The sequence below is a fragment of the Oryzias latipes genome, chromosome 5 (genome assembly GCF_053564925.1).
Source record: "Oryzias latipes strain Hd-rR chromosome 5, Olatipes_Hd-rR_3.1".
NCBI lineage: Eukaryota > Metazoa > Chordata > Actinopteri > Beloniformes > Adrianichthyidae > Oryzias > Oryzias latipes.
In genome coordinates this window covers 29,008,558-29,035,635 of record NC_136241.1, presented here as the reverse complement: position 1 = coordinate 29,035,635, position 27,078 = coordinate 29,008,558, and the positions used below count along the sequence as shown (strand labels likewise).

The 27,078-nt window shown below is 43.2% G+C and overlaps 2 protein-coding genes across 4 annotated transcripts; one reads left to right on the top strand and one right to left on the bottom strand.

Annotated features, from left to right (window-relative positions):
• Positions 1-2,799: 2,799 nt before the first annotated feature.
• fam83d (family with sequence similarity 83 member D) lies at positions 2,800-9,141 on the bottom strand. The gene is made up of 4 exons (XM_004069089.4): positions 8,656-9,141; positions 5,264-5,431; positions 5,043-5,167; positions 2,800-3,960 (listed from the first exon to the last, which is right to left on the bottom strand). The coding sequence occupies exons 1-4, from the start codon at positions 9,139-9,141 to the stop codon at positions 3,120-3,122; spliced, it is 1,620 nt and encodes a 539-aa protein (XP_004069137.1). The 3' UTR covers positions 2,800-3,119.
• Positions 8,815-27,017, top strand: zhx3a (zinc fingers and homeoboxes 3a). 3 transcript variants are annotated; one of them, XM_011475405.3, is made up of 3 exons: positions 8,815-9,169; positions 22,291-25,067; positions 25,467-27,017. In XM_011475405.3, exons 2-3 carry the CDS (start codon positions 22,483-22,485, stop codon positions 25,498-25,500), a joined length of 2,619 nt encoding a protein of 872 aa, XP_011473707.1. In that variant the 5' UTR covers positions 8,815-9,169; positions 22,291-22,482; the 3' UTR covers positions 25,501-27,017. The 3 variants fall into 3 exon arrangements, with proteins under 3 accessions (XP_011473707.1, XP_078803707.1, XP_004069136.1); XM_078947581.1 differs by lacking the exon at positions 8,815-9,169 and adding an exon at positions 11,474-11,613; XM_004069088.4 differs by lacking the exon at positions 8,815-9,169 and adding an exon at positions 11,648-11,787.
• Positions 27,018-27,078: the final 61 nt, after the last annotated feature.

Sequence of the window (27,078 nt, the reverse complement as noted above, 5' to 3'; positions counted from 1 at the left end):
TGCACCATTTTACATATTGAAAGCGGCGCTTTTGATGTTTGCTTGGGTGGAGACGCCCTGCTGTTCCTTCTTCATTGACATGTTACAATTCTAAGACTGTTTAGGTTTGAATGCTGTATTTTTCACAAAAATGGGTTTTATTCAACCATTAAATACGTGTTTAGCTGTAATTATTTATCATGGTGTTTCGGTGGATTATTCTACAATAATCTCAAATGTAGCATTTGAGGGTTTTTATTACACAAAATATGCATAGTTGTCACTATATTTCCAACAGTAAAACTGATATAAACTCAGCTTTTCAACTTAAATATTACATCTTTTGAGTAAAAGTACAAACTCAAATACAGAGAATATTGCAATTAAAAAAAAATTCATTTTAGTCTCAATCAACACTGGCATTTTTCTATTGCAATTTTTATTATTATTCTTATTCTAGATATTTAACAACCCTTTAACCCTTGTGCTATCCTAGGCACTTTAACATTGGGAGTGGGGTCATCTAGACCCCACAAGACAGTGCGCTGAACCTTTTTTCTTCAATGATTTGTGATCTTCACTGGTTTCCACGGATGACATGAAATCATCTCCACCTTTATCCACCTTTGTCATGATAGCAATAAAACGCCAATGTTTATCTTGACTCCATAGGATAACACAAGGGTTAAAGCTGCAGTTAATATAATATTAGCAGAAAATCATTAAAACGTCAAATGATTTTGTTCTTTAAAGACCCACTCTGGTGAAAATGGTGTTTCTGGTGTTTTTCATATGTTCTTGTGACTTTTTTTTTTTAACTTGTCCCGTCTAACAGCTGAACACAAAGATATAAGCTGAAGGCCTCTTGTGTTGGACATAGTTCACTGTTACAAGGGGGGGTTCTGGATTTTCCATTTCTGGATTGTGTATTTGGATTTTGTAATTTAGGCTAAACTTTATTTATATTCATTATATTTGTCTCCTTTTTTTGTTGTTGGACCGGACAGAAAAGAGGAAGAGGGAAGAAGGGAGGGATGTTAGAGATGGGGGGTAAGGGCACAGAAGAAAGGGGGAAAAGGGGGGTTAAGGAGATCTGGAGGATGATTACAGAGGTGGTGCTTGGGGGGTAAAATCATTAAGCAACAAGATGTTGGAGGATTATCATCATTACTGTCTGGTGTAAGTGTTAGTTAAAAGGGGCGGGGCCTCTGTTACAAACATACCTGTCGGCTCCAAAAATCTTCACAAACAAATGCATTCAAACCAACACATGTGAAGGATTTAATTCTGTCAAACCTACTATTCGTGCAAAGGTGAGCTGACACTGTGCTCAGGTGGCTGTTTATGTTCTGATCGTGGAATGCCAAAAGAGGGAGAGTGTCTGGCCGTCCCCAAACCAAGACCCCCCCTGAAGCGGTAGCCAGGGCCCCCTGACACCGGCATTGTATGGCAGGTAGAGGGAATCCGCCGACCGGGCAGTCCAGCCAGACACATGGACCAAAACCCACACCACAGGGACACGGACACCCCCTTGGCTCAGTTGTGATATGATCCCCGATTCATAGTCCCACCAGAGAACTCAGGGATCCTTGTCCCTGTGTGGAGAAGGGTCTGCCCGGCCCAGAAGGCCAGTATCAAAGGGACAAGTCAAGAAATGTTTTCAATAATTTTAAATAAACTCTTCTGCACTACTTTTGAATCAAATTGTTTTGTTTCAGGCGGCAAATTAGGAAAAGAAACAGTTTGAATTTGTTTGAGCTTCACATTTGAAAAATCAGTTTCAAATTAGTAACAACTGTGCAATAAACACATTTCACAGCCATACCTTGTACTAAAAATTTTGACAAAGTTAGTCAATATTGTTTGTTGTATATAAATGTATATTTTTAAATATACAATGTCGTATATTTATGAAAAACTTCCAAAGATTTATCCCAAAACCTCTATTGATAACCTGTCTCCTAATACAAACAGATCTTTTTTTTAATCTTTATTCATAAATTATTAACCTAAATTTTAACCAGCAAGACTCCTGAGATTTGCTGAGAGCAGCTTGCTTTATTTAGATCACAAATTAACCAAACAAGGGGGATGTTTAGTCTTCCAATCATCTTCTGTAACAGTCTATGGTTCTGCCAAACTCTATAAATATTCAGTGGATTTTAGACTCGATGCCAGAAGAGTGATCTTTTATTCAACACAATGACTGGGAGAAAAGAAAAACTCTGAAGGGGCAGCAGGGCAGTTATTGAAAGGGTTCTTCTTTGTCCAGTAAAAGCTGTGGGACTCACAAACAGACATGTTGGAGGTGGACCTCAGTGAAGCTAAATCCTGCCATCGTTCACCGACTCCTGCTCCATCTTCGTGAACTGAAACCACATCCACACATTTGGTCTTCTCTGGTTAAGCATTACTCACATAAAACTTACTGAGTGACACATTTATAAGCAAATGCTTTCTAAGCATACCTTTAGTTTTTATTATCTACAGCAGGACCTGAGCTTGAAAGTCCTTTTTTTTTCCCCCCAGCTCTTTCTTCTCTGCCAGTGTTTGTTTAAATTAATCTGCAGACCGTGAATATAAAGAGTAGTAGAAAAGCGAGCGCTGATCATTTAGAAAAGCCATCTGTGTGTGTGTTTAGCACTTATTCTAATCTTTGCTGGTAATCCACGGCGCAGCTCGTTCTCCGGATTCAGAACGAGCAGAAACTGTTTGAGGACAAAACTATGTGACGGCATCTTTTTTGCTTCAGCACAAAAATCATCTGTGCTGTTTATCACAGGTTTGACGGCACTACATGTTAAAAAAAAGTGAAGATAATGCAGAGAAATACTGTTTTATTTTTCTAAGGCACAGTGGTTCTCAGGTGAGTTAAAGAAAGCATCTTGGTACATTCTCTCAGTACAGCAGATTCTAAATAGTGTCATCACTGCTACAAAAAAGACAGCTTTGTCTTTGGCCACTCTCAGTAGGATTGTAACATTAAATGTCATCAGGACATTAGATAGAAAGGAAAAGTTTGGAAAGTCTGATAAAAAAGAATTTGACTTCAGAAACCGAAAACGTTCCTCTAAAAAGGCAGGAATGTTGCAACAGCTATTCCCTCGCCACGCTGCAGCTCCCAAATCCCTGAAGACCAGCTAGTGTGCACATCTGGCTCTTGGCCACGTGCCCGTGCCCATGCTGTCAACAGGCAGTCTGGGATTTGGCTCCTGCAGACGCTCTTTGTGTATCCTCTGCCTGCGGCCTTCGAGCCCCTGAGTCAGATTGGTGACATCGGCCAGCTCTGGCCTCTGCGACAGGGCGGTCACCATGTGTTCCAGTTTGGAGCGGATGGCAGAGTAGCGGTACCGGCGCTCTTTGGTCAGCTCCAGGAAGCAGTCCTTTAAAGTGGTGTCTGGAGCTGCCTGGGTGGCCGAGACCGGCCCGGAGGAGGTGTCCTGGACCGGTGCTGTGCTCGCTGACGTCTGCTGCGTGAGCTGCAGGTCAGTCTGGGTGTCGCTGTCGGTCACTGACTGGCTGGTCTGCGTCGAGGCGTGGCAAGAGATCCCCTCGTTTCCGGAGAGCAGATCTGCAGGGCAATGCAGCGTCGTGCAGCCAGCAAGGATCTTCTCCTGCATCTGCTGCTGCTTCAAGTCTCCATCCATAGAGTCGGAGGCGGGGCCGGCCTTACGACAATTTACAGATGCGCCGTCAAACTGAGGCTGCAGTGCCAGTGTTCGGGCCTTACGGGAGGGCGTGCTGGTGACGCAGACTGGTTCGGCGTGTCTATCTCTAACCACGTGTGGGGATGAGGCCACTGACGGTTTGATGAGGAGGGGCTCGGAGAGGCTGCTGCCACAGAAACTTAAAGGTCCACGATTATTTACAGGCAAAGACTGGGCGTAAAGAATGCGAAATTCCTCATCAAACTTCTCAGAGATCTGACCAGAGAGTTCAATCAGGTTACTGCTGTTCAGTTTGCCATCAGACCAGTTAAACCTGCATCAAATGTAAACAGAAAAAGAGCAGTGAGAACAAAGATTACCCAAATAAAACACGCAGAAATCAGGTAAATAATTCACATTGAGCAAGGATGGTATCATTCCCATAAAGGCTATTCATAGTTTATAGAAACTTTTGATTTTTTTTTAAAGATTTTAAACCAGAGTGTTAACTTAAAGACCCACTTCGATGAGAACATGTTCCTGTACACATATTTAAAGAAAATTAAGATTAAAACTGCACGTCTAAGTCTTTATTTAATCAAATCATTGTACATCAGGAGCAGATGAAAACATTTAGTTTGTAAAAGATCATAGTGTTTGTGATTTAGAAACTATAACGGGTGGGGCACAAGCTCCCCGCTCCGCTACTTTCTGATGCATCCACTTGTAAACAAATAGATCCTTGTACGTCTGTTTCCCTCCTCTGAGCTGGAATCTGGATCAAAACTGAACGGCTGGACAGTTTCAATATCGCTCGTTGTTTTTGTTGCACCGATAATGGGGTTGAGAGGGGCCCTACGCTTGCGGGAAGAGTGTGTAAACAGAGAGCTCTCAACAACGGGGAGGTAAAGGGGGGCGGGGTTGCTTTCTATCGAGGCAAAAAATGGCATAATCATAATTAACAGCGTCCACTGAGAACACGCTTAACCCATTAATGCAAATAAGTATCAAACAACCAGAACCTACTTTTAAGCAAAAAAAGGAGATTTCTTTTTTCATAGCTGGAGATAAATTCAGGCATCAAGGAGTTAAAATAATGATCAGTGAGAGTCTTTAAGGAAAAGAAAAAAATCATATTACTTGTTTTTTTTTTAATTAAAATAATAATTTCTCTCATTTATAAATCTGAATTCTTACATTAGTGAGATAAAACATAATTATTTTTTTGCAAGAAGAAAGGGGAACAAAACTGCTTTAGAGAAAAAGCAGTTCTTGGATTTAATCCGTTTATTATGTGTTCTCAGTTAAAAAGTTGATTGGATTAACTGTTTGTTTTTTTTTAAACTGTGACACTTACGGCAAAAAACCCCAGCAAATGAATTAGTAATAATTGAGCTGAAAAGCTTAAACTCTTGCCTGTAGGAACCTGTAGCCACTCTGTTCCCATCGATCAGCATGAACCTCTCATGAACCTCCCCGGTAATCCTGGCTCCAGATCTCATGTAATAAGTTGTTCCAGTGATGGTTCGCACTCTCATTAGCTGCAGGGATTCAGAAACATTTTTAATTGGTTGCCATCTGATTCTCGCGCTGCGCTCCACAGAGCCACACCCCGTCTAACCATGACAACCACTCACATGAAGGTCGTCCAAGCGAATGCCGAGGTTCCTGCACATCTTCAGGAAAGCTGGAGTGCATGATTGGTCGAGCAGGATGTAGACGGGGACCCTGCGGGCTGTGCAGGCCTCCTGAAGGTCCCTGAAGATGTCCAGGTCTGTCAGGGCGTCTGTCACGACGGCTATCACCTGCAGTGGAAAATTTGGAAGTAATATAATCAAATTGGTGTTCAGGCTGCGGCGCAGCACATGACTGCGCTTTTGTGGTTATTAAACACAGGGCCTTATTCAAACAGAGTTGTGAATCTCAGTCAGACACACTCCCTGTAATGTGTGCGTGCTGATGAGCTTTCTATTGACTGGGGCCTGTTGCCATGGAAATTGGCCGCAATGCTAGGTTAGCAAACAAATGACTTTTTTTTGGTTGTTGAAGAAAAAGTAGATGCACTGAAGGGATTTTTGCTCTTTTATTCTTCCCAAATCCCCCGATTTGCTTTTTCACAGGGAGGAGTGGAATTTCCCAGAATGCCACAAAGAGAGCACACCAAGTTATCTTTGATTTACTGCCTCAGTCAAGTGTCATCCACATGCTGCTGTCAGGAGAACCCACATTTTTGTGGATGATTTTATGGTTTCTTATACTGCTAAAGACCCACTCTGACCATCTTTTGATTCATTTTCAAAGCGTTCCTTGCGGTCTTTTAATGATGATTGTGGTTTTTTTTTTTTTTTTTTAGCCTAAATCAAAAAACCTGTGTCGTTCTCAAGGACATAGTTTCTGCAGCAAGGTAGAAGTTCATTAAAAATTCATGTCTCCGTTGGTGCAGAATAAGCCTGCCTCTGCTTCCCATCATCCATCTGTTGTGGTCTCCCGCTAGCTTAAAGACATTCACGACCCCAATAGGGTTGTGCCGATGGACGATATCATCGTCCATCGTGATGGGTGACTGACATCCCGATGGAGAGACCACCATCGTGATGCCACGCCCCCGCCACGTTGCGCGTCGACACCATAAGCCGCGGTTACACGTACAAAATATCTTGATGGGATCAATGGTCGGATTAGAATCCAACCGTGTACATGGGCCCAGAAAAATGTTTTCAGAATATAAAAACGTTCACTAAGGTCACAATTTCGGTCGGAATAAATCATTCGCACACGCGCAGTATTCACACATGCGCAGTTTGAAAACCGGAAGAGGATACAACTTCCGCCGAGCGGCTTTTTTTCCAAACTTTATTGAATGTAACGATTCAATACAAAACAATAACAGCGCCGAGCGGCTATATACATTGACATGTCAGCTCGGTAAAATACGAGACGATCTTCTAAACGTGCTTTTAATAATGTTACGGTTATTATGAAACACCTCTTCGCTCATCATTTGAATTTTAATCCGTGTGGTCAGTGCTTTTTCTGAACGTAGCCAGGATTAGCAGTATGCTAACACACGGGCTAACAACATTAGCTTTGGAGCTGCGGGACGGATCGCAGTCTTAAATCTCCCACACATACCGCTCATGTACCCCCCCCCCCCCCCCCCCTTCCCATCAAACATAAAGCTGTAAATCTGCCCTCCGCCGGTCCACTTCGCTAGTTTAAGTGCAGGAGCGGACCACTTCTTTTCTATTTTGTTTGTTACTTTTTCTGTTAAAGTCACTTCCCTCAGTTTATACTGGATCATCGCGGATTAACTATTAGTTGGGAAATAAAATGAAAAAAGCAAAATAACGAATAGCAGTTATATAAGAACGAAAAATGTAAAAATACCCCCCCCGACGATGTCATCGTCCATCCCGATGGTTGACAGCAAACATCGTCAACGGCCAAATTAGGGGACATCGCCCAACCCTAGACCCCAACCTAACATTACCGGGGCAACGAAGATGGGGGCCAATATTGGAGCTATGTAGACGTCCGGTTGGGATCCAGATACCAGCTCAGACGTGAAAAACAAAGACGTACGTGGATCTATTTGTCTGCAGGTGGATTCATCAGAATGGAGCGGAGCAGAGAGCTTTTCTGGCTCGCCATAGTAGCTTCGACGTCACTCCTACAAGCTTTTTCCAGCTGCTTTTTCACAATTTAAAAATAATTAAGAGAAAAATGCTTTAAAAACATGTTGAAATCACAGTTTTCGTCGAAGTGGGTCTTTCATGGAAATAAACGGTGTACTTTTGTGTTTTTTTAGTGGAAGCGTGGGACGTTTGAGGCGAAGCTTAGTGTTAATTATGGCGGAATATTTACACAATCACACACAGACATGGAGTAAAGTCATGATGTAAACAATAAAATACACAGACATTCATACAGAGAGAATGCACAGTTTGATGTAGGGGAGCAAAAGCAAGTCAAGGCACATCTGGCACGCAGGTTCCTCGCAGGCCTAAGGTGCAGTTAAAGCTGCAAATCACATTCAAGTGCCTCTTTCAGAAATCATTCTTTTCCAAACATGACTTGTTTAAAAACAATGGAGGCGAAGTTTGCTTTTTCCCTGCAGTTTTTTTTAACCCCGTTGTTGTTGAACTACCATAGCCAAGGTCTGAGGAAAACCACAACAGCTTTGGGATTTAGGGAAAAAAAAGGTGTAACGATTCATTTTACCAATGATTTCATTCATATAATTTGTGGTTGATGATCTGATTCATAGTCGGTATTGGTCTATTTTGATCCGATTCATTGACCTAAAATGGATCCAGGACATCTTTAGTCAAAACTTCCACCAGTGTGACTCGGAGATAAATTCCTACTGAACAGTCCAGGTGAAATTTTTCTTGCAATATGATCAAGTGTAAGTTAAGTATGTGTACGAACAAACAAGACTCAATGGCAAATCCATTCACATCTTAGTTTCCTAAAGTTCAGTCCACTGCTGTTTTTCCACATCAAAATAATACAAATGGAACATTATTAGAACATCCTAACACCTCAAAGTGTTTCTACACATGATGATCTTTTGCTGCCATCACGTGTGTGTTGTCCGCTGTGATGTACTGTACAGTAAAATGAACCTACTGTACCTCAATCCAAATGCTATTTTCCTATGGGGACATAATCGATTTATTTCATTATGAAACTGCGTTTAATGCTATGGGCCGGTTAGATTAACAACTTGCCTCAGACAGATGGATCTGGGTGGATCAATCGATCAGTTTATCCATTATTCGATTGATCATTACATCCCTAAATATCCAGGTATTTATTTCTGAGTGATTCACAATAATTTTTGGCTAAAGATGTCCTGGATCGATTTTAGGTCAGTGAATCGGATCCACTAAATCGTATTGTCAACCACACGATGATTAGGGATCGAGTCGTTGATCAAATGAATTGTTACACCCCCACTGTAGATAGATGAATAAATCATCATTATTTAAATGCAGTTTGATCAAAGACTGTGGGTTGCTTTTACCTCTTTGGCGCTTCTGATCATGCGCCTCGCAGCCTCCTTGCAGCTGTAAATGCTCTCTCCGTAGCTGGGCTGGAAGTGCGCCACGGCCCTCGTGACTCCCCGGTAAGACCCCGCGGTGAAGGCGGGCCATCCGATCTCCAGCAGCGGCGGCTCCACGTCAGACACGTCGGGGAAATACGTGACAGAGGAGCAGTCCATCGAGCTGCAGAGCGACTGCTCCAGCGCCGGGTCGTCCCCGTGGAGCGACACGCACCGCGGGGGCACGGCGGCGCTCCCGATCGCCTGGATTTCATTATCCGACAGAAAGTTGGGAATCCTCTCCCGCTTCAGGAAGTCCAGAAAGTTGTCGATCCCTCCTGAAAGTAACTCCTCCAGAGCCAGCCGGTGCCGCTCGTTGTACAGCTCCTGTAGGTTCGGCCCGTCGTTCTTGGCGTGGTTTGGACCCAGCCTCAGTGGAGAATCATCTATAATCTGCGACAGCGCCATCACACCTTCTTCTTCTTCTTCCTGACAGGTAACGTTTTGACCTACGGGGAGAACATTTTTGTATTTTTACGTTTCCCTCCGTTCCCTCTCGTCCTGAATTCCTATTGGACGTTTAGATGTTGTCAAACCAGAATAGCGTCTTTGGATTGGCTGAAATAGTTGTCAGTCACGCGGGACTCATCTCTCATTGGCTCATTCGGAGGCAAACAAGTCTCCGCTCTGCTCCAGTCAGGTAATTCATGAGTAGCAAAGAAGGAAGAGCTCTCACTCTGACGTTTTTTTGGTAATCTCAAGAACTAATCCAGTCACCTCCTACCTGTCTTTGTGTGGAAAAACAAGCTACGAAAGGTGTTTAATTTAAAACGTCTGCTTTAGAAAATCCAGCTAAATTATTAATAATTGAAATACGTTCAATAAGACTTTTCCACAAGTTATTACAAAAAATAATTAAAAGCAATTATGAATGAGATAACAAATGAATCTGTCTGAGCAATTTTATCCAAGTTCTCAAATCAGTAGATTCACATTGTTGTTGTAAAGGAGAAACCTTTTCACCACTTTGTAAATTAATGGTTTGAAAAACAGCCACGGTTAAGTTAAAGACCCTCTCCACTGAAAATCGTGTTGTTGGTTTTTTTCCATGTTCTTGTGGCATTTTTCTGATGACGGAGGACATATATTAAGAAAGGTCATCTTAAAATTGCATTTATACGTATTTTTTTTTATTCAACTTGTTGTGAATCAGGGAAAGACAAAAAATGCAGTTGGAAAAAGCTTGTAAGTGTGACGTAGAACTCCCTAAAGCAACCCAAAAGCTCCTTACTCTGCTCAAGTCTGATTCATTGTAGAGGACTAGATCCATTTGCATCCTCGTTTTCCATGTCTAATCTGGCAAATGGTCCTAACTGTACAGCTGGATAGTCCCAATATTGCCCACCATTTTTGTTGCACTGGGAATATTAGGCTGGGGTTGTGAGGGGCTGTAAACTAGTGGGAGAACATATTAAACAGATGGATGATGGAAAATGAACTGAGGCGTACTCCCCACCAACAGTCCCGCCCGAGACGAGGTAAATTCCTAATCAACTATTACTGCTCTGCAGAAACTATGTCCTAGAAAACGACACAGGATTTTGATTTTGCCTAAAAACATCATAATCCTGATTAAAAGACCACTGGAAACGATTTAAAAACGGCTCAAAAGATCATTAGAGTGAGACTTTAAACAATCTCATTCAAAAGACTTGTTAGATTGGTCAGTAAAAAGATTTTATTCGGTTAAGGCTAGCTTCTGCTTGGATGGTTATGTTTGCTCCATTTGGCCACAGATGGCAAACAATTTCATATGTATAACTAGACTTTGCCCTCACTGATTTACATGTACTCCACTGAAGGTCAAAAGCATGGGCTTAGTTTTTGTTCTGCTGGTAGGTGACTCATTCTCTTCATGGATAATCTCTCCTTGTACAGCTACAGGCAACGTCTGAATTCAGCCAGGAGGATCAACTGAGAGGGAAGAGCAGATCCACCTTCCCTAAATATACGAGGCACGTAATGTTCCTGCACGTTCATCCAACCCAGAAGACATTAACGTTATATTGAGGATGAAAGTAGAGTGGGTTGTTCTCTCCACCCACCTGTTACACTCATCACAGCCTGATGCACACATGCCAAAATTATTCACAAAGGTGGTTGATTGGTGATGTCTGTAACAACTAGAGGGGAATTAATTTTGTTTTTTTTAATCAAAATAAAAAAAATGTTTGTCTTTTTAATAGCAAGTATAGTGTTGATTATTTTCCCTATAGCGCTTCTGTTTGTGCGCTTTTACGCACGGCAGGCCTACGAGGTCACGAGGGTTGCGGACGCAAAGTCGCACTTCTTTCATACAAAACAAGCATCAACTTAGAATTTATATTTCTTTTAAGAGAATCTGTTATCCTGCGCTGAACTCAGAGTCTGGCAATAAATTACGCTACAGCTGCGGCGCATCTGTCCAACTCACCCTGCCATTATGAGCCTGTGCGTAAACGGCTGTTTTAAAACGTGTCGGCTGACAGGCCTGAGCCTAAAATGAATATTTCCCCATAACCATAGTAACGCATCAGGGAATTGTTTGGACTCTGGATACGGCGACCATTTACAGAAAAAGTAAAATAATTGGTTGAGCATTTTTTGGGTGGGCGGCGCTGCAGTTTTCTGACGCGCAGCGATGTACCCAAATGTGCACTGAGATCAGCCTATACCTTCCTCTTTTTTGTGATAACACACACTCACGCACACCATCCCCGCCCCTCTCCAATTTTTTAGATGAAAGGGCTTTTGGATTTTGGATGACGCTCCGCATCACGTGTTCATAGGAAATACACTCGCTATGATTTTTTTGGAGCTCCCTCGTCCTGCACTGTCGACCATAGTTTCTTTTTTCTTCTTCTTCTTTTTGCCGTCTCCGTACAGCTGAGAGGTGGAAAGGTAATGTTACCTTACCGTGGTCACTGACGGGTTCACGCCAGTTCACCGGGTTCACTTAAGGAGAGCTCCCACCTCCTGTTCGACTTCTTCCAAAAGCGAAACGATCGGCGCTTGCCCAGAATAATTCATTTATAGATTAATGTCGGATTCCATTTTTCCCCACCGACCGCTGAGGTAAGAACACATCCACTCTTCCCAAAAGAAAAATGCCAAAAACCCTCAAACCGCCCGGTAACCACGAGGTGCGATCCCAAAAGTTGTTTACTGAAATTGTATATCGCTGTTGCGTTTTCATCTGGCGCTGTGGTGGAAGCAGTTTATATGAAGTCGCCAATGTATAAAATGGCGACAGTAGGTGGAGGAAGGGGGGTGGAGGTTTTTTTTGGGGGGGGGATATAAGGTTATGTGTGGAGTGCCCGATCGCTTTGGGCTCCGCGCGTGTTTCCCTGACAGCCTCGTGAACGGAGCCAAACGGGTTAACTCGTCAGTTGGTCCACAGCGGCGGATCCTCCGCCGGGCTGGACGTGCGCTCCTCTCGCGCTATACTATGTGGCGTATCTGCCAATTTTTATTGCACAACACGCGGCATTTCCACACTGCGCTCGCGCGTGAGCGCTTTTTAGTTGAGAAAGACTTTTTTAAACTGTTCAAAAAATACACTTTACCAAAAATACACTACCAAGTTGTTGGTGCAAAAATAGACAACTATCAATTTCCATCTAGTGATCGCTCACAGATTTCTTCCTCGTGCCAGAGCGATAATAAGGTAGGCCCGTGTCTCTGCGCGCAGGATTCATTTCCCCCCCAAAATTTCCTTGTGTTCCATCCAACATGCGCCGCTGCCACACGCGCGCAGGAGCTCGCGCGCCTGCAACAGAGAAGCTGCACCTTTTGTAGAATTTATATTTTTTAGCAGCTAGTGTGATGGTGTGGCACATTCTCTATCTGTTCGTAAATATTGACCCAGCTTGATTGCCATGTGTCTCCCTCTCCCTTCCGGGGGGGGGGGGGGGGGGGGGGGGGGGGGGCTCTGCTGCTGACTAATGCTGCCTGAGTGAATCATTTGTGGGTCCAGTGTCCAAAAACACAAAGCCTGCTCCAAATCATCCAAGCAGGCAGCTTGAATCACTGCTAAATTTAGGATTTTTTAATGGCTTAACCATGTAATCTTGTTTAGGAGAACTTGGGTCACAGAAATGACTTTGGAACTGTTCTACTACCATGATCCACAGAGAATTGGTGTTTTGGACCGTGGGTTCCCATAGCATAGAAAGCACAGTCCAGGCTTCATTCCTACGATTTCATATGTAAAGTGCAGGCAAAAGACAAAAAAAAAGCTTTTTCCAGACCAGGTTGGCCCGTGGAGGTTTTCAGCAGGATGCTCACACCGGGGGAATGTGAACTCCCTTTTTGTGGATCCCTGGGAACGGTCCCTTCTCGGAACTGCTCTAATGAGGCCAGACATATTGCCTTTCATCCTGCACTCCTGCAATTAGACGCAGCTCATAGTTTTTGCTATGGCCAAAGCAAAGTGTTGGTAAATGGGGACACAAATGGTCAGCAGAATCCACTCCCTGTCCACAAACATGCCAGACGTACCTGGAAAACAGTTCTGTCCCGGTTTTGTTGTGATTTCCCTGTTGTTGTGTGACTCCCACAGCTCATAATGAGTTTGGTGCCAGAACACGGCCAAAAAAGGTCATACGGTCATGATTTGGAGATTTAACTGACACAGACTAAAACATTCCTTGAGTTCAGAGGAGAAAAGGAGCTGTCCAATAATATCCAGATCTGCTTTAGAGCTGTTTTATGCAAACATGATCCCTGGTGGCGAAAAACCTCTTGATCCTCACTGAAAATTCTCCCCAAACAACAGCGAGTCCTACTTTTCCTCTCAAAGAGCTCGGCGTTCCACACAGGTTTACTTTTATTCTGGTCTTTCATCCTTTTTTATTATTGTTGCTTTTGTCATCGGACCATATTGAAGCTCGGTAGCTGAAAAGCTCTGCTACACCAGCATATTTGCACAGTTCCAGCCAAAAGAAAAGTCTGTTCACTGTAAAAAAAAAAATAAGCAGAGAAAGAAAAAAACCTCAGGGCTACTGGAGGGTTGTGGGGGGGCTGCCTCTTTTTCTGTCCCATGCAAGAAAGGTTTGGTCAGCAGGAGCTGGCATTTGGCAGTCTAAAAAGGCTGTAATGTCAGCCATTTTAGAATGGACAGTACCATGTGCCGCATGCCGCCATCTTTCCTCCTTTTCTTCTCAAGTTGCTTAATGAAAGCCTGTTGTCTTAGCTTCAGAATGGAACAAAGTTATTCATCCAAATGACCGTGAAAGGATGCACGGCTCAGACTTTTTTCCCCCTGCATAAACAGTTTGAAGTCATTCGTTCTTGCAGATAGAAGGTTAGAAGAACCATGTGAGATGTCAACAGTGACCAAAAGCGCTGATGTTCAACAGAGTTGCCCCGACAGACAGAGTGCTGTAGATGTGCTGTGAGATGGTTTAGCTCCGAGGCCTCGTCTCGCCTTAAACACAGCTGACTGGAGGTCACTCGTAGCCCGTTGAGCTCCATTATTATGCTGCGCCTCCATAGTACAACCATGAGAGAAGGAAAAATGGTCAGAGAGAAGCTCAAAGATCGCTTCGTTGGGGTGGGGTGTTGCAGATTAAGTTTGTTCAAGAAATTGCGTGTGTTTTACAAGGTTCTGTGCAAGTGACTGTGCCGCGTGGTGGGCAAGGGGAAGAGAGGGGTTGCCATGGCAATGTTAACACATGAGTGGCACCACCAACCAGTCTCCCGGTGGACGAGGCTGCATTCGTGGAGGTAAGGGGGGAGAGCGTGTTTTTGTGTGTTATGGGGAGAAGGGCAAACCAGCAGGCAACACCTGCGTCTCAGACGGTGGGACTCACACAAGCACGCCCCCTTGAAGGAAACAATGAAGACAACACCCGAAATGTCCGAGATTGTCCTGAGCTGGTCAGACGTGAGGGCCCATCGAGCTCTGCAGCGATGACCCCGATCATCCTGAATTGTTTTTTTTCAGCACCACCGGAGCTCGCCACTTATTCAACGCTCCTGAAAGGAACCGCAGGATGGGGCAGGAGGCACCCAAAAATGAAACAGTCCGTCATCAAGAACCTCGCAGCTCCACATCACGTTTTCCCTCATAGACGTGGCGCCATTGTTCCCAATCTCCCCCATGCATGGGGCGGTAATTGTTCCCTTTTTTTCGCTCATATGTGGTGTCCAGCTGATCCACTCACATGACGTTAATCTGTGTAATGGACTTGGATTTGGCACAAAATGATACAAAGAAACAGATTTTTTGATCATTCAAATCCATTTGCCAGGAGTTTTCCCCAAAATGCCCAACGCCTTCATTTTTCTCTAAAAAAATTTTTTTAAGAATACAGCCACAGATCAATGTCAGAGCAGATTACATACAAAACAAATGTTGTCATCAGTCAGAGGATTTCTGCTTTTATTTATTTTTCAGCTCTTCCGTCACTGTCACACTCTCCTTGCCAGTTACCCAGTTCAAAGGGAGCGATTTCAGAGCGGTGCAGGTGCTAAATGTTGTCGAGGTGAGGAGGGAGAGTGTGTGGTAGGGTGTGTGCGCCCGTGCGGTGTCAGCGGGGAGGAATATTGGAGCGGCACAGCCTGTCATTATCATCAGTCATTCTCTCACTTCAGTACAGAACATCTGAGTTTTGTCTTCCTTTGTCCTCCCTCCTCCCGCAGCCTTCACGTTCTCATTCATGTGACAGGCGGCACAACAAAAACACCAATCTCTGTTTGTTAATGTCAGCTGTAGGTGACCCAGCTATCTTGCAGCGCCTGAATTGGTGGACTGTTTTGAATTAAATTTTAATGTCTAGCAGCCACTTTGCAGCCTCGCCTTCCTATTCTGCTGGTAGCAGCTCACTGGAGATTGGGCTTGTTTTTTATGTTGTATTATTGTAATTACTGCAGCAGCTTATGAGGTGATGAGGGGAGGGAAGCATGCTGCTTTCTCTTAATTGATTTGGTCAAATGGGAACAACACACTCAAGAAGAAAAGTATAGAAACCTTAATTAAATATTAATGATATGTTAATATCATTTTTTCTAAGAAACAGAAAGAGGGGGCACTGGAAAATCAAAAACCTGTTAATAAATTAGGTGGAACCCCATCAGAATTTACACAAAACCTAATCCCATTTGTTCTGAAACGCTTGTTTTGAAGAAGTTGACTGGCTGAAGCTTGGTTTGCGTCCAGAGAAAAAGGTTCTCCCTGCTCCCGCTGAGCGTGGGTGTTCAGAAGGCTCGTCTGAGAGCTGAGCCACTTCTCCGTCACTTCAGATGCTGTGCGGCTCCTCCGCTCGACTCTGCTGGGATGAAAAGACTTTCTTCCCTGTGTGTCACAGAGCCACGGCGAGGACATACGACACACCAGGGCGGCGATTATTTGAGCGTTGTCTACCTTGTAGCTGAAACACAAGGCCTGGCCTTTCAGAGGAAACCATTCAGAGGCTCTCTGTCTGGGAAGCTTTTGTTTTGTGTCTCATCGCACGTCGCTCTGGCCAGATAAAGCCAGCTATTCTTTTCATAGGTGACCTGATTCCTTACATAACCTCGCCCAACGTTTGGCTCATATAGGGACTTCTCATGCGGAAAGTGGTGTTTCGTGGTTTCTTTACTGAGACATTATTGTCAGTAAATAACAGATTTGTCATTATCTGTATTTCGGACACGCAAGTTTTCATTTCTCTCATTCACCAGAACGAACTCGGGGACCCCTTGTCCTCAGCAGGGGTTAACAGGCTGAGCTGTCAGACGATATCATGACCTCTCTGGCGGCTAAACGTACAGCACATGCCTGCGTCTGGATGTAGTGAACCAGGATTACTGCATAAGATGCCGATGACCCAGTTATTTTTTTTAGTTTCGTTGGTTTTTTTTCCCTGTCACAAAGCAGCATCAGTCAGTAGAAATTAAAAGAAGGCAGCTAACGGGAGGGCATCGCAGTTTGTTTTGGATCATTGTGTACCACTGGGCAGTCATTTGACGGTTTTAATTCTGGAACAGGTTCATCTTTAATTTACTATCCAGCTGGCCATGGTGAACACACACACGTGGATGCAGTAAAACGAGTGTTTGTTAAAGTGTTACTCAGAGTCCATAGACATTGTGGCCAAAAGGAAATTTTTAAAAAATGGTCAGAAAGTATGTGAAAGGATTTTCTTTTTGACCAGGACGCCGGGGAGCAAGATAGCGAAGAATGCTGAATTTCAACACAGAGCAGGTTTGTAGTGGTGTTTTTGTTGAATTTAAGCGGTAGAAGATTTTCCCAGGGTTGTAAGCTTGCAGGGTGGTGTGGAGAGATGCAGGGATGAGAGTCTTCAGCGCCACACCATACAGCAATGCATCCCCTGACTCTGAAATGAGGACGAGAGTGAAATACCGAGGCTGAGCAAGAGTGCAAGTGTGTGTCAAAGGTTCACGCAAAGGGCACTGGCTGCACAGCTCTGTCTCCACTCGTTTTGCTTTTCCACCCTCGTTAGTTTTACACCCTTTCCAGTATTGAACAACTGAAATCTTCACCTCGGCGTAACCAGACAGAAAGAGTTTTTTTTAAACAATAATGTCAAAAAGGTGATCTATAAGACTGCAGCGGCGATCCACATCGGCCCTCAGCGTAGCAGAAAAAGCTTGTAGAAGCTGTTTGCCAATGGGTTTGCTCCCTCATTGATCCGCATGTTTTGTTTGTATGAATGCATCTCCATGCTGCTTGCTGAACAAATGTGCGATGACGCCGACAAAGCCGGCAGCTTGTTCGTGGCTTCAGATGTGTTTGTAATGTCTTTATGAGGAAATCAAATCCTAAACTGCGCTGTTGTCCCTCCAGCTGCAGCAGTAACGCACACCCGGCACTACAGCCATCCAGCTGCCGTCTCCAACTCTTTCTCCAGTAGATGCAGAGCATCTTCTGTAGAGTGAAATGCTCATTTACAGTCATGCATCTTTTGTGCGCCTACTTCAGAGCAGAGGAAATCAATATCCAGTGCTGCACTGCCTGCTTTAAGACAAACATAACAGTCAGGTTCTTGTAGGCAAACCCTGGCGCATATTTCCCATGCATGTGAGTTGTTAAGACTAAAGGCATTTGGCACGATGATGGAGAACATCACGCTCGATAGGTGTGAAATCTCAGAGCGACTCTGTGAAATGCATTTATTTACTAGCATTAAGCCTTTCCAGAGGACGGACTGGGCATCACCTGATCCTTTACTTCTGAGCAGCATTTAAATGATTTTATGGCTGCAATGAAGCTAAAAATAATTCTGATGTCACATATCATTAGAAACTAGAGAGGAGAGTCCTTTGGCTCCAGGGAAAAAAACAAATATCACAGCCTGTCATTTCTGGCTCTGCGTGATTGGTACAGTCTTTTTTTTGTGTGCGAATTCATAAAAAGTGACGGCTAAACAAAAGTCAAAGCTTCACGTAGATCGGCAGGCAAAACAACTCGGAGCCAGACCAAAAATGAATTTTATTTCAAAGGAGCTTTGTGTAGATTACCTTGACATGTTTAATTAGAAATTTTAAAAGCGGAGCTTTGTGTCGTTTTAGTGTAGAAATAACCTTGTGCAAAAATTGTGGCTTGTTTTATTTTTTGAAAATGAGAGTGAGTTTTATTCAACCTTCTTTTGTGCAGGCATTGGTGACCTTACTTTTTTAATTAACTTCAAAATACTTGTTTTAAAGAAAAGGACTAAATTCTTTTAGTTTGATGCTTTCATTACAGTTTCATTTAAGATTTCCACCCACACACAGATCGCTGTTTGTGTGTGTCCACGTGTGTGAAGAAACTCACTTCCTCCACATCTGGCTCAGTGTAATATCTTCAAAAATGCTTTTTTGAAAAATCTACTTTTAACATGTTAGGTTCAAAAAACATAGCTACTTAGAAATTAATTTATAAATTAGCATTTTTGTGCACTGATGAAACTAAGATGTACCGAGCCACTTTTATCTAACAGCTAGAACAAGCTTTAATTACTTCTCATTGCATTTTATGTCATTTAAAGCTTGCTTTTAATGACAGCCTAAATAAAGTAACAGTGTTCTCAAACATCCATCTGTTATCACTCAAGGTTTCGAGGTTGAGTCAGAATCTATGGGTTTTTAGAATTTGAGCTAAGTCTTGATATTACTTTGAGGTGAGAATCTGTATATAAAAACTGGACTGAGTGACCCCTCCCCCTGGCGTTCCAAACAGAAAGTACCACGAAAGTTAGTGGCGCCTGCTGGTCCCCACATCCAACGTTCAAAACGGTTGATTGACATATTTTGTGTAGCTCGCTCTCAAGTGGTAGGGGATGTGGACTTCCAACAAGCTCACCCTTGATTTGTGTGATTGGTTGCCATAGAAACAATGACTCAGACCGACTCGAACCAATAATTTCTTACTGAAGTCGTTTAGCTCCAAAAAAATTTGGTTGTAGGTCATTTTATATGGTTGACTTCAAACTCACACAATCCAGTTCTCAAATACAGTCAATGGTGAGAATTTGCAGCATTTCTAGTGAGTCCGATTCTCTGAAGATGTAATGTTTCTACGTAGATCTTTAGTACATCCACATCTCTGACTGCAGAGATTAACATAAACCTTTAAAACTCAAGACATATAGTTCTGAAATCTTATCTCTTTTCCTGCCAAAGATTTAACCAAAAATACAACTTCAATGTGGACCTTTTGTCTTTTATTGCTCCAGATTTGTATCCTTTAAGACAAACTTCACTTCCATCTGGTTCCTTTCACCCATGCATTGAGCCCAAAACAGATGAGTTGTAAATCGAGTCTAAATGTTTCCCCTCAAAAATGAGCTGAGTCTGCAGATCTGGAATCATTGGGTGGGAAAGACCAACATGTTACACTAAGACTAATTAAAATAGGCACCATAGCCCTAATTTAAAACCCTGGAAAGAATTGGCTTATTAGTTTAAACTGTGGAGATCTATTTAGGTGCTCTAGTTACAAAACACTGCATCATCTGTATATGGCTTTAATTTTGCTCTAAGGTTAGAGATCAATATCAAGCATCTCTTGAATTCATTTGTTGGACTTTTAGTCTCTCTCTGCTTTTTTCACCAGTTTTAGATGCTTTTAGAGCTTTGGTTTTTATCATTGAGTGCAATTAATTAGTCTAACAACTACACAGGTTACCTTTTTCCACTTCTACAGCATATGCACATTAATGTGAGGACTGATCTAATTTGGCAGCACAAGGCAAATATGAGGCTCCCCATGGGAGCCAACAAACCACTTACCTGTTCTGGGTGAAACCAGAAGTAGCCATCCTTTGCCAGAACTAAAGCTTTTACAGACTGACAAATAGGTATGTGCATTTCTATTAGAGTGCTTTTTTTTTAAAGATCTTCATTTGAATTCAATTTGTTTTAAAGTAATTTGCTGAAATAATTCATTAATCCACAGAGACAAATTATATTATAATAAAGTCAGATGATCATTTATGATCTAATACATGAATCTTTGTCTAACTTGTAGGAAAAAAAAGGGTAAATGACTCAAGTTATCACCTCCAGGAGATCAGAGGAGACATTTCTGTTTTGTTGATCCCTGAACTACTAACATGAACATTTTGAAGCACTGTTGAGGCCACGCCTCCAGGTAGCCATAACAGGTGGAGTTTAATTAGTCTTATTTATAACTGAACTAGAAAAACAACATCAACGGGGGACCTTTCTGTGTGGAGTTTGCATGTTCTCCCCGTGTATGCAAGGGTTTTCTCCAGGGTCTCCGGCTTCCTCCCACCATCCAAAAACATGCTTCATAGGTTAATTGGTCACTCTAAACTGTCCATAGGTATGAGTGTGAGAGTGAATGAGTGTGTTTGTGGGCATTCTACCCTGCGACAGACTGGCGACCTGTCCAGGTTGTCCCCTGCCTTCGCCCACAAGTGGCTGGGATAGGCTCCGGCAGCCCCGTGACCCAGAAAGGGAAAAACGGTACAGAAAATGAATGAATGGATATAACTGAACTAAAGCGAAACAAAAATTATGTTTGTGTTAAAAATGGCATAATAGTATATGTTTGCTAACATGTTTGTTTGCGGTTGCTGCACCTACACTGTTAATGTAAATAATAAGATTTGCAATTAGGATTTGACTGATGTTTTATTAGACAGCATGTGGGATTTTTATGATGTAATTTTTCAGAAGACGAATTTACTATCTGGATGAAAGAGCAGTTTTATTATATTTATTTAACAAAGCATGACTTAAAGCATTCAAAGACACACTCCAATGAAAATTGTGGTTTAGGTGATTAAAAAAAATACATAAAGAAAATGAAGCTTAAAATTGCATTTCTAAGTCAAATCATTGGGAATCAGGAGCAGACTAAAAAAGTGCAGTTGAAAAAACCCTGTAGAAGTGACATAGGTGCTACGACCGGAAGGCCACAAGCTCCCTGCTCTGTTTGATTCAGATGCATCCACTTGCAGACAAATAGATTCATGTACGTCTTTGTTTTCCTTGTCTAAGCTGGCATCTGGCTCAAAACTGTACGACTGGATAGCTCCAATATTGCTCACTATTTTTCTTGCACTGGTAATTTTGAGTTGGGGGTGTGAGGGCCTTTAAGCTGGCAAGAGAAGGTCTAAACAAAGGGATGATGGGAAAATAAGACAGGCTGGCTCCATGGCAGTCCCGCCCACAATTTAGAGGGGGATTACTGAAGAACTCCTGCTGCTCTGCGGAAACTATGTCCTAGAAAACAACACAGGTTTTTCAATTTTAGCGAAAAATGTCATCTTTATAGTTAAAATACCACTGGGAACGCTTTTGCAATAGATCAAAAGATGATTGGAGTGGGACTTTAAGTGTTTGTGATGCTTGTATTCCAAACCTTCTGCAATTGATTCACTGAGCAATAATGTAATTCACACAGAGTTTTGGGTGAAAAGATTTGAATTTTTGTGTATGTTAAGTAGCCCAAAGGGGGCAAAGTTTAAGAATAAGCAATGCTGATAATCCTTTGTTAATGAGAAAAATCTGTTTAAAAAAAGGAAACATTTTAAATCTTTCCTTAGAGGATGTCTTTGTTAGTTTTTGCAGCTTTGCATGGAGATAATTAAATGTTTTGTGCACTCTTGACTTATTTGTTTCAGCTGTCTCTTTGTAACAGAAAATCTCAAAAGATTTTAATTGTTTTCTTTTGAAAGTCACATTTAAAAAAAGAAAAATCTCTTCAAACAAAGCAACAGTATTTGAGATACTTTGACATTGTTTCAAGAGATTTTGTTGCATTTTGTAGTTATTTTAAGCAAGCATATAATTAGGAGTATGTAAAAAGTATAAAGGTACAATAAACGCAAACAAAACCCATCAATCCTAAATGAAATTGAGCCTTAAATGCTCTAAAACTAGGCAAACGAAGGTAAACATCTGCAGTATGGAGGCATGTTCACCATGATGTTTAATTATAGCAGGTATGAGGGGAAAAATGGTTTTACACTTTCAAAATCTGACTTTCTGGTTAGATATGGGTAAAATAAAGCTTATATAAAATATTTTTTCTGTAATTGTTGTCCTACTGTGTATCTCCAGCTGTCACAGTGTGGGTGTGCTGACAGTTACATGCTCCCTTTTTGTGCTTGTTTCTTGCAGGTTTACACGGAGCTACCGATCCATGTGACAGCAATCTAGACGTGAGAGCAGGCATGAGGAAACACTGTGATATCATAGTGGCCGGTCCATGACGCTAAGCTTCATTCAGCCCTCTCCACAATCCACCCACCCTCTGTTCTCATCCCACCAGGCAACCAATCGCTGGCAGTCCCATTCACAAAAAGCTGCACTATGGCCAGCAAGAGGAAATCCACTGTGCCCTGCATGATACCATCCAAATCCAAACATTTGCGTGAGGAAATCATTCTGGGCTCACTTCCAGAACTCCTACCAACAATCCCAGAGGACAGCATACTGAGCATCTCCGGAGAGGAGACAAGCCACGTCTCGAGCTCCTCCAGATCAGAAAGTGGCAGTGAAACACAGAAAGGAGGTACATACAGCTGTGTGACCTGCAGGTTTGAATCCAGAGATCTGAACTACTTTCTGGATCACATGCACAACTGCCACTTAGACTTCAGGGCCCAGCCTACCTTCTACTGCCTAAACTGTAGAGTGTCAGTTGTGCGCTTTGAGGCTCTTGCGCTACACAATGCCAACTCCCATCCTAAGATAATGGAGGGCTTAATTACTGCTTCTCTTAGTGTCAACAAGAGAGATGGAGTCACAACTGTGGAGCAAAGTCTGTTCACGGACAGCGGAGAAGACTACAGAGAGTCTGGGATCTCCCTTACCAAAACACCAATTGCAAAGATGATGAAAGGCAAGGGGGAGCACAAAAAGATTGTGATTTCTCACACTGTGGAGGTACTAAAGATAGACATGGGAAAGGATGTAGATACTAATGTGCCTGAACTCCAAAATGGGGCTCTCAGTTTTTCTGGTGCCCCAGCTATGCCGAGGAATGCCGTCAATCACGTGGTTACCTCGACCGCGCCCGACCAAATCTTTCACCAGCACAGTCCCTCCCTTTACTCCTCGCTTTCTTCTGACTCCATTAAAGATCTTCCAAAGGTGATGATCCCTCTCAGCAGCATCCCCACCTATGATGCCGCCATGGACACCAGCAGCTTTCTCAAGACATCCTTTGGCAAGTTCCCCTACCCGACCAAAGCTGAGCTTTGCTACTTAACTGTGGTTTCAGAGTTCCCTGAGGAGCAAATCAAACTGTGGTTTACGGCCCAAAGGCTAAAGCAGGGCATCAGTTGGTCTCCTGAAGAGATTGAAGAAGCCAGGAGGAAGATGTTCAATACTGTGTTCCAAGGGGGCGCGCCTCAAAAGCAACCTGCTGCACCACGACAGGGCAATCACATTGTAACCCACCACACTGCTCATCCAGGCTCCAAAGGACCAAATTTCCAGGTGACCAAACTTCCATTCGGTAATGTAAAAGCAAGACCCGTCGGAGCCACGCAAGCCAGCAGTTCAACCAACGCCCATGTTACGCGGGTCTCCTACTCTGCCCCAGTGGCACCAGCCATGTTCCCGTCTATCATCCGAACAGCACAGGTACAAAGCAAGAGTACTGAACCCACCGTGGAGCCTGACAAGAGCAACGGCCTGGAGGCGGCTGGAAACAGCGGTTGTGTCAGTAGCACCAGCAGCAGTCGAAGCAGCAGCAGCTGCAGTAGCAGCAGCAGCATCAGCAGCTATTCCGGCATCAACGGTAATGAGGCCATCGCCAAGAAGTGCACGCACAGCAGCAGCCCAGCCGACGGTGCGAACTGCATGGCCCCCAGCAATAACTATGAGCACTGTGTCTATGACAACAACAGCAAGCCAAACATCAAAAGCAACAGCTCACTGCTCGGATCCAGCAGTTCTAACGGTGCCACGAGTGAAGCGAACAGTACAACCACCAGCAAGCCCAATCCTAGCTGCAACAATGAAGACAGCGGACCAGAGCGGGCTGACAGCAAACCCAACAATGATCCAACAAAGACCAACCACAACAGTATTAGCACCAAATCAACAAATGACAGCATCTCTAACCAGAACCACACAAATGAAAGCCTGACTGAAAGCACCAGCACCAAGGTTATCACCAAAAGTAACTCATCCATCACGGATGAAAGTAAAAACAAAGATTTTTCCACAAAAGGCATGTCAATCTTACAGCAGCTCATTAAGGAGGACGACCAGTTTATTGGAGACAAAAGCCTTTCAGAGCTCAAAGGTGACCCAGTGAAGATCAACTTCAAAAGGCTGAAAATGAATAAACCAGAGGCTACATCGGACATCAATCATCAAGAACACAAGGCTGATGTTGAGGTTTCGGCTTGTCATTCCTCCTTCTCCCCCCCTTGGAGCAACAAGACTCCCCAGCAGCTGCACGTCCTCCGACAAGCTTTCTCCAGCACCCGTTGGCCCAGCAGTCTGCAGTACGAGGAGCTGAGCATTCAGACAGGCCTACCCAAGTCCGAGGTGGTGCGCTGGTTCAGCGACAGCCGATATAGCTACAAGAACGGACAGCTGAAGTGGCTGGAGACCTATCAGCGTCCACCTTCGGAGTCAGAAGATACAAGTGGCCACAGGGAAACCGAGGCTGAAAAGGGCTCGGCGGCAGCTTGCAAGGAAGTCATAGGTGAAGACGCACAGCTAGAGGCGGAGCCAAACGCTGGGCAGAGGGCCGTGTGGCAGGATTCGTACTCCCCATTGCCGGTTCTTACAAGGTCAGAGGGCAGCAGTGCACGAGCTGAGCATTCCGCACAGCTGGGAGTCCCACAGGATCCCTGGGCAGACAGAGGGGAGGATCTCCAGCAGCAAATGGCAAATGAGTCGCTCATCGAACCCCAGCGTGACACCAATCAAGACAGGTACTTGAGTTGTGGCATTTTACAAGCTTGGTGAGGTGGAGCAGTCAGCTCTGAATGTGAGCCAGGTGGAGCAGCAAAAGCATGGCATGTTTGTCGAGTTGCTATGAGATGTACATTAGGAAAGGAAGCAGAAGTACAGGTACCCATGCTGAGGAGCTTATTCAAGCAATCAGAGGTCTCTGTTTAGGAGGCTATTTTTAGAGAAGCAGGAGTTGGAGCCACTGAATTATAGAATGAGAACTTGTGCTAATACGTGTGAATAAATCTCTCTTGTGTTTAGTAAAATAAAGAGCCCAGGCAACACACACAGGCCTGATTGAGTACAGCAATACTAAACAACCAGATTCCTCCTGCTGCTTCCTCACAATTTGCATATTGCTTGTTTGTGTATTTTATCAGAGAGCACCTAAGGATGGAGCTGCTGGAGGTGTGACGAAGAACAACTGAGCAACGTGATGCCGGAAAACTGGTTTTGGCCTCGGGGTCCTAAAAACAAAAAAACAAAAAAGAACAAAGTGTGTTTGTAATGACAGCAAATGTGATTGTAGCTGGACCGTTTAACTCTGACTGTAACTGTGAATACCCCCACCCTTCCTCCTCTTCTTCCACCTGCCATCACTTCCAGCCATCGTCAAAAGAAAGAACTTTTCACCTTCAAGTCCTGTGATGTTTAAGGCTTTTACGCTTTTTTTTGTGGTCGTGTGGGGAGGGTGCACAATGAGGTCAGCGCGAGGGATCAAAGAAAAAGACAGAAAAGACGCACACTGTCTTGAAAACTGACTTGAATGAAAGAAGACAGCTTAGGATGGGGCAGAGAGGGATTGTTTTTAGGCAATAGGGAGAAATTATTATAATATATATAAAAGTGTATGTGTGTGATGGAAAATGCACTATAGATAATGGTTTGTACTGACTGGACAAACACGCGATGTGTCAAAAATGTTATTGTTAGAATTGTAATATTTTTTACTTTTATTTTTTTTTTTTTAGCAAAAAGTGTTTCAGCACTGCCTTGAATGACTTTTTCTGTTTGGTTTTCAAACTATCTACTCTTCTATAGTCACTGTTAAGTCCAGATGCAATCAAACATGTTTTTGGATCTGTATACAGTAAATGTTGATCACTTTGCAGTTCAGCTACATGCAAGAGGCTATATACAATGCACTAATGAAGACAGTGATGCTAAAAAAAAATAAATAAAAAAAAATCCTGCTTTACTATTGACTGCTCAGTCAAAATCAATACACTACACTGCCCTGCAAACTGAACAGACAAGCCTGTCACGCTAATGTTGCCTTACTCAGCTCCATCTGTGTGTTTCTATGACCTGTTTGTCCATAACCTTGCTTTTCAGCTACTGTGCAGTCCAGATATGTAGGAGGATGAAAAAGAAAAAAAAAAGTACATGCGAGTTTATTGGTGGTTATTGTTAGTCTATTTCTGTGAAAAGAAAAGAAAAAAAGCATAAAATTTGTGCTGCTTTTGTACAGTTGGAGATGTTTAAGCTGTAATCATTTGTAATGGTGATGCTGGGAAGAAAAATCCTCAAAAGCAAAATTCTCAATTTGAACCCAAGACACAGAGAGTGAGACATTGTGCTAGCTAGAGAGCCAAATGAGCAGATCTTTACACTCCTCTGAATTTTCTTGTTTATATAAACATACATCCACTACATGAATCCTATTAAGCTGCATCTTTGTCAAGCTGCTAATAGCGAAGAACGGTGCTATACCATCCAAAGTGAAATTGGAGTCTGATCTCCTACCAGCAGTGTATGCACTTGTGTCGAATGTTGAAAATTTATTTTGGTTTGACGTCAATGGAATCTGGACTTGCGGTGTAAATGATCACAAAAAGTTTTTATGGAAGTAGTCTGATCGTAGAACACTGTTGTGTCGTCCTTTCTACAGCTCTGAATCTTTACAGAATAAACTAAATTCTCACCAACCACTAATGTCTTATTCATTTGGGAGCTGGAATAAATATGGTCAATAAAGTGTTTGGGAACCTG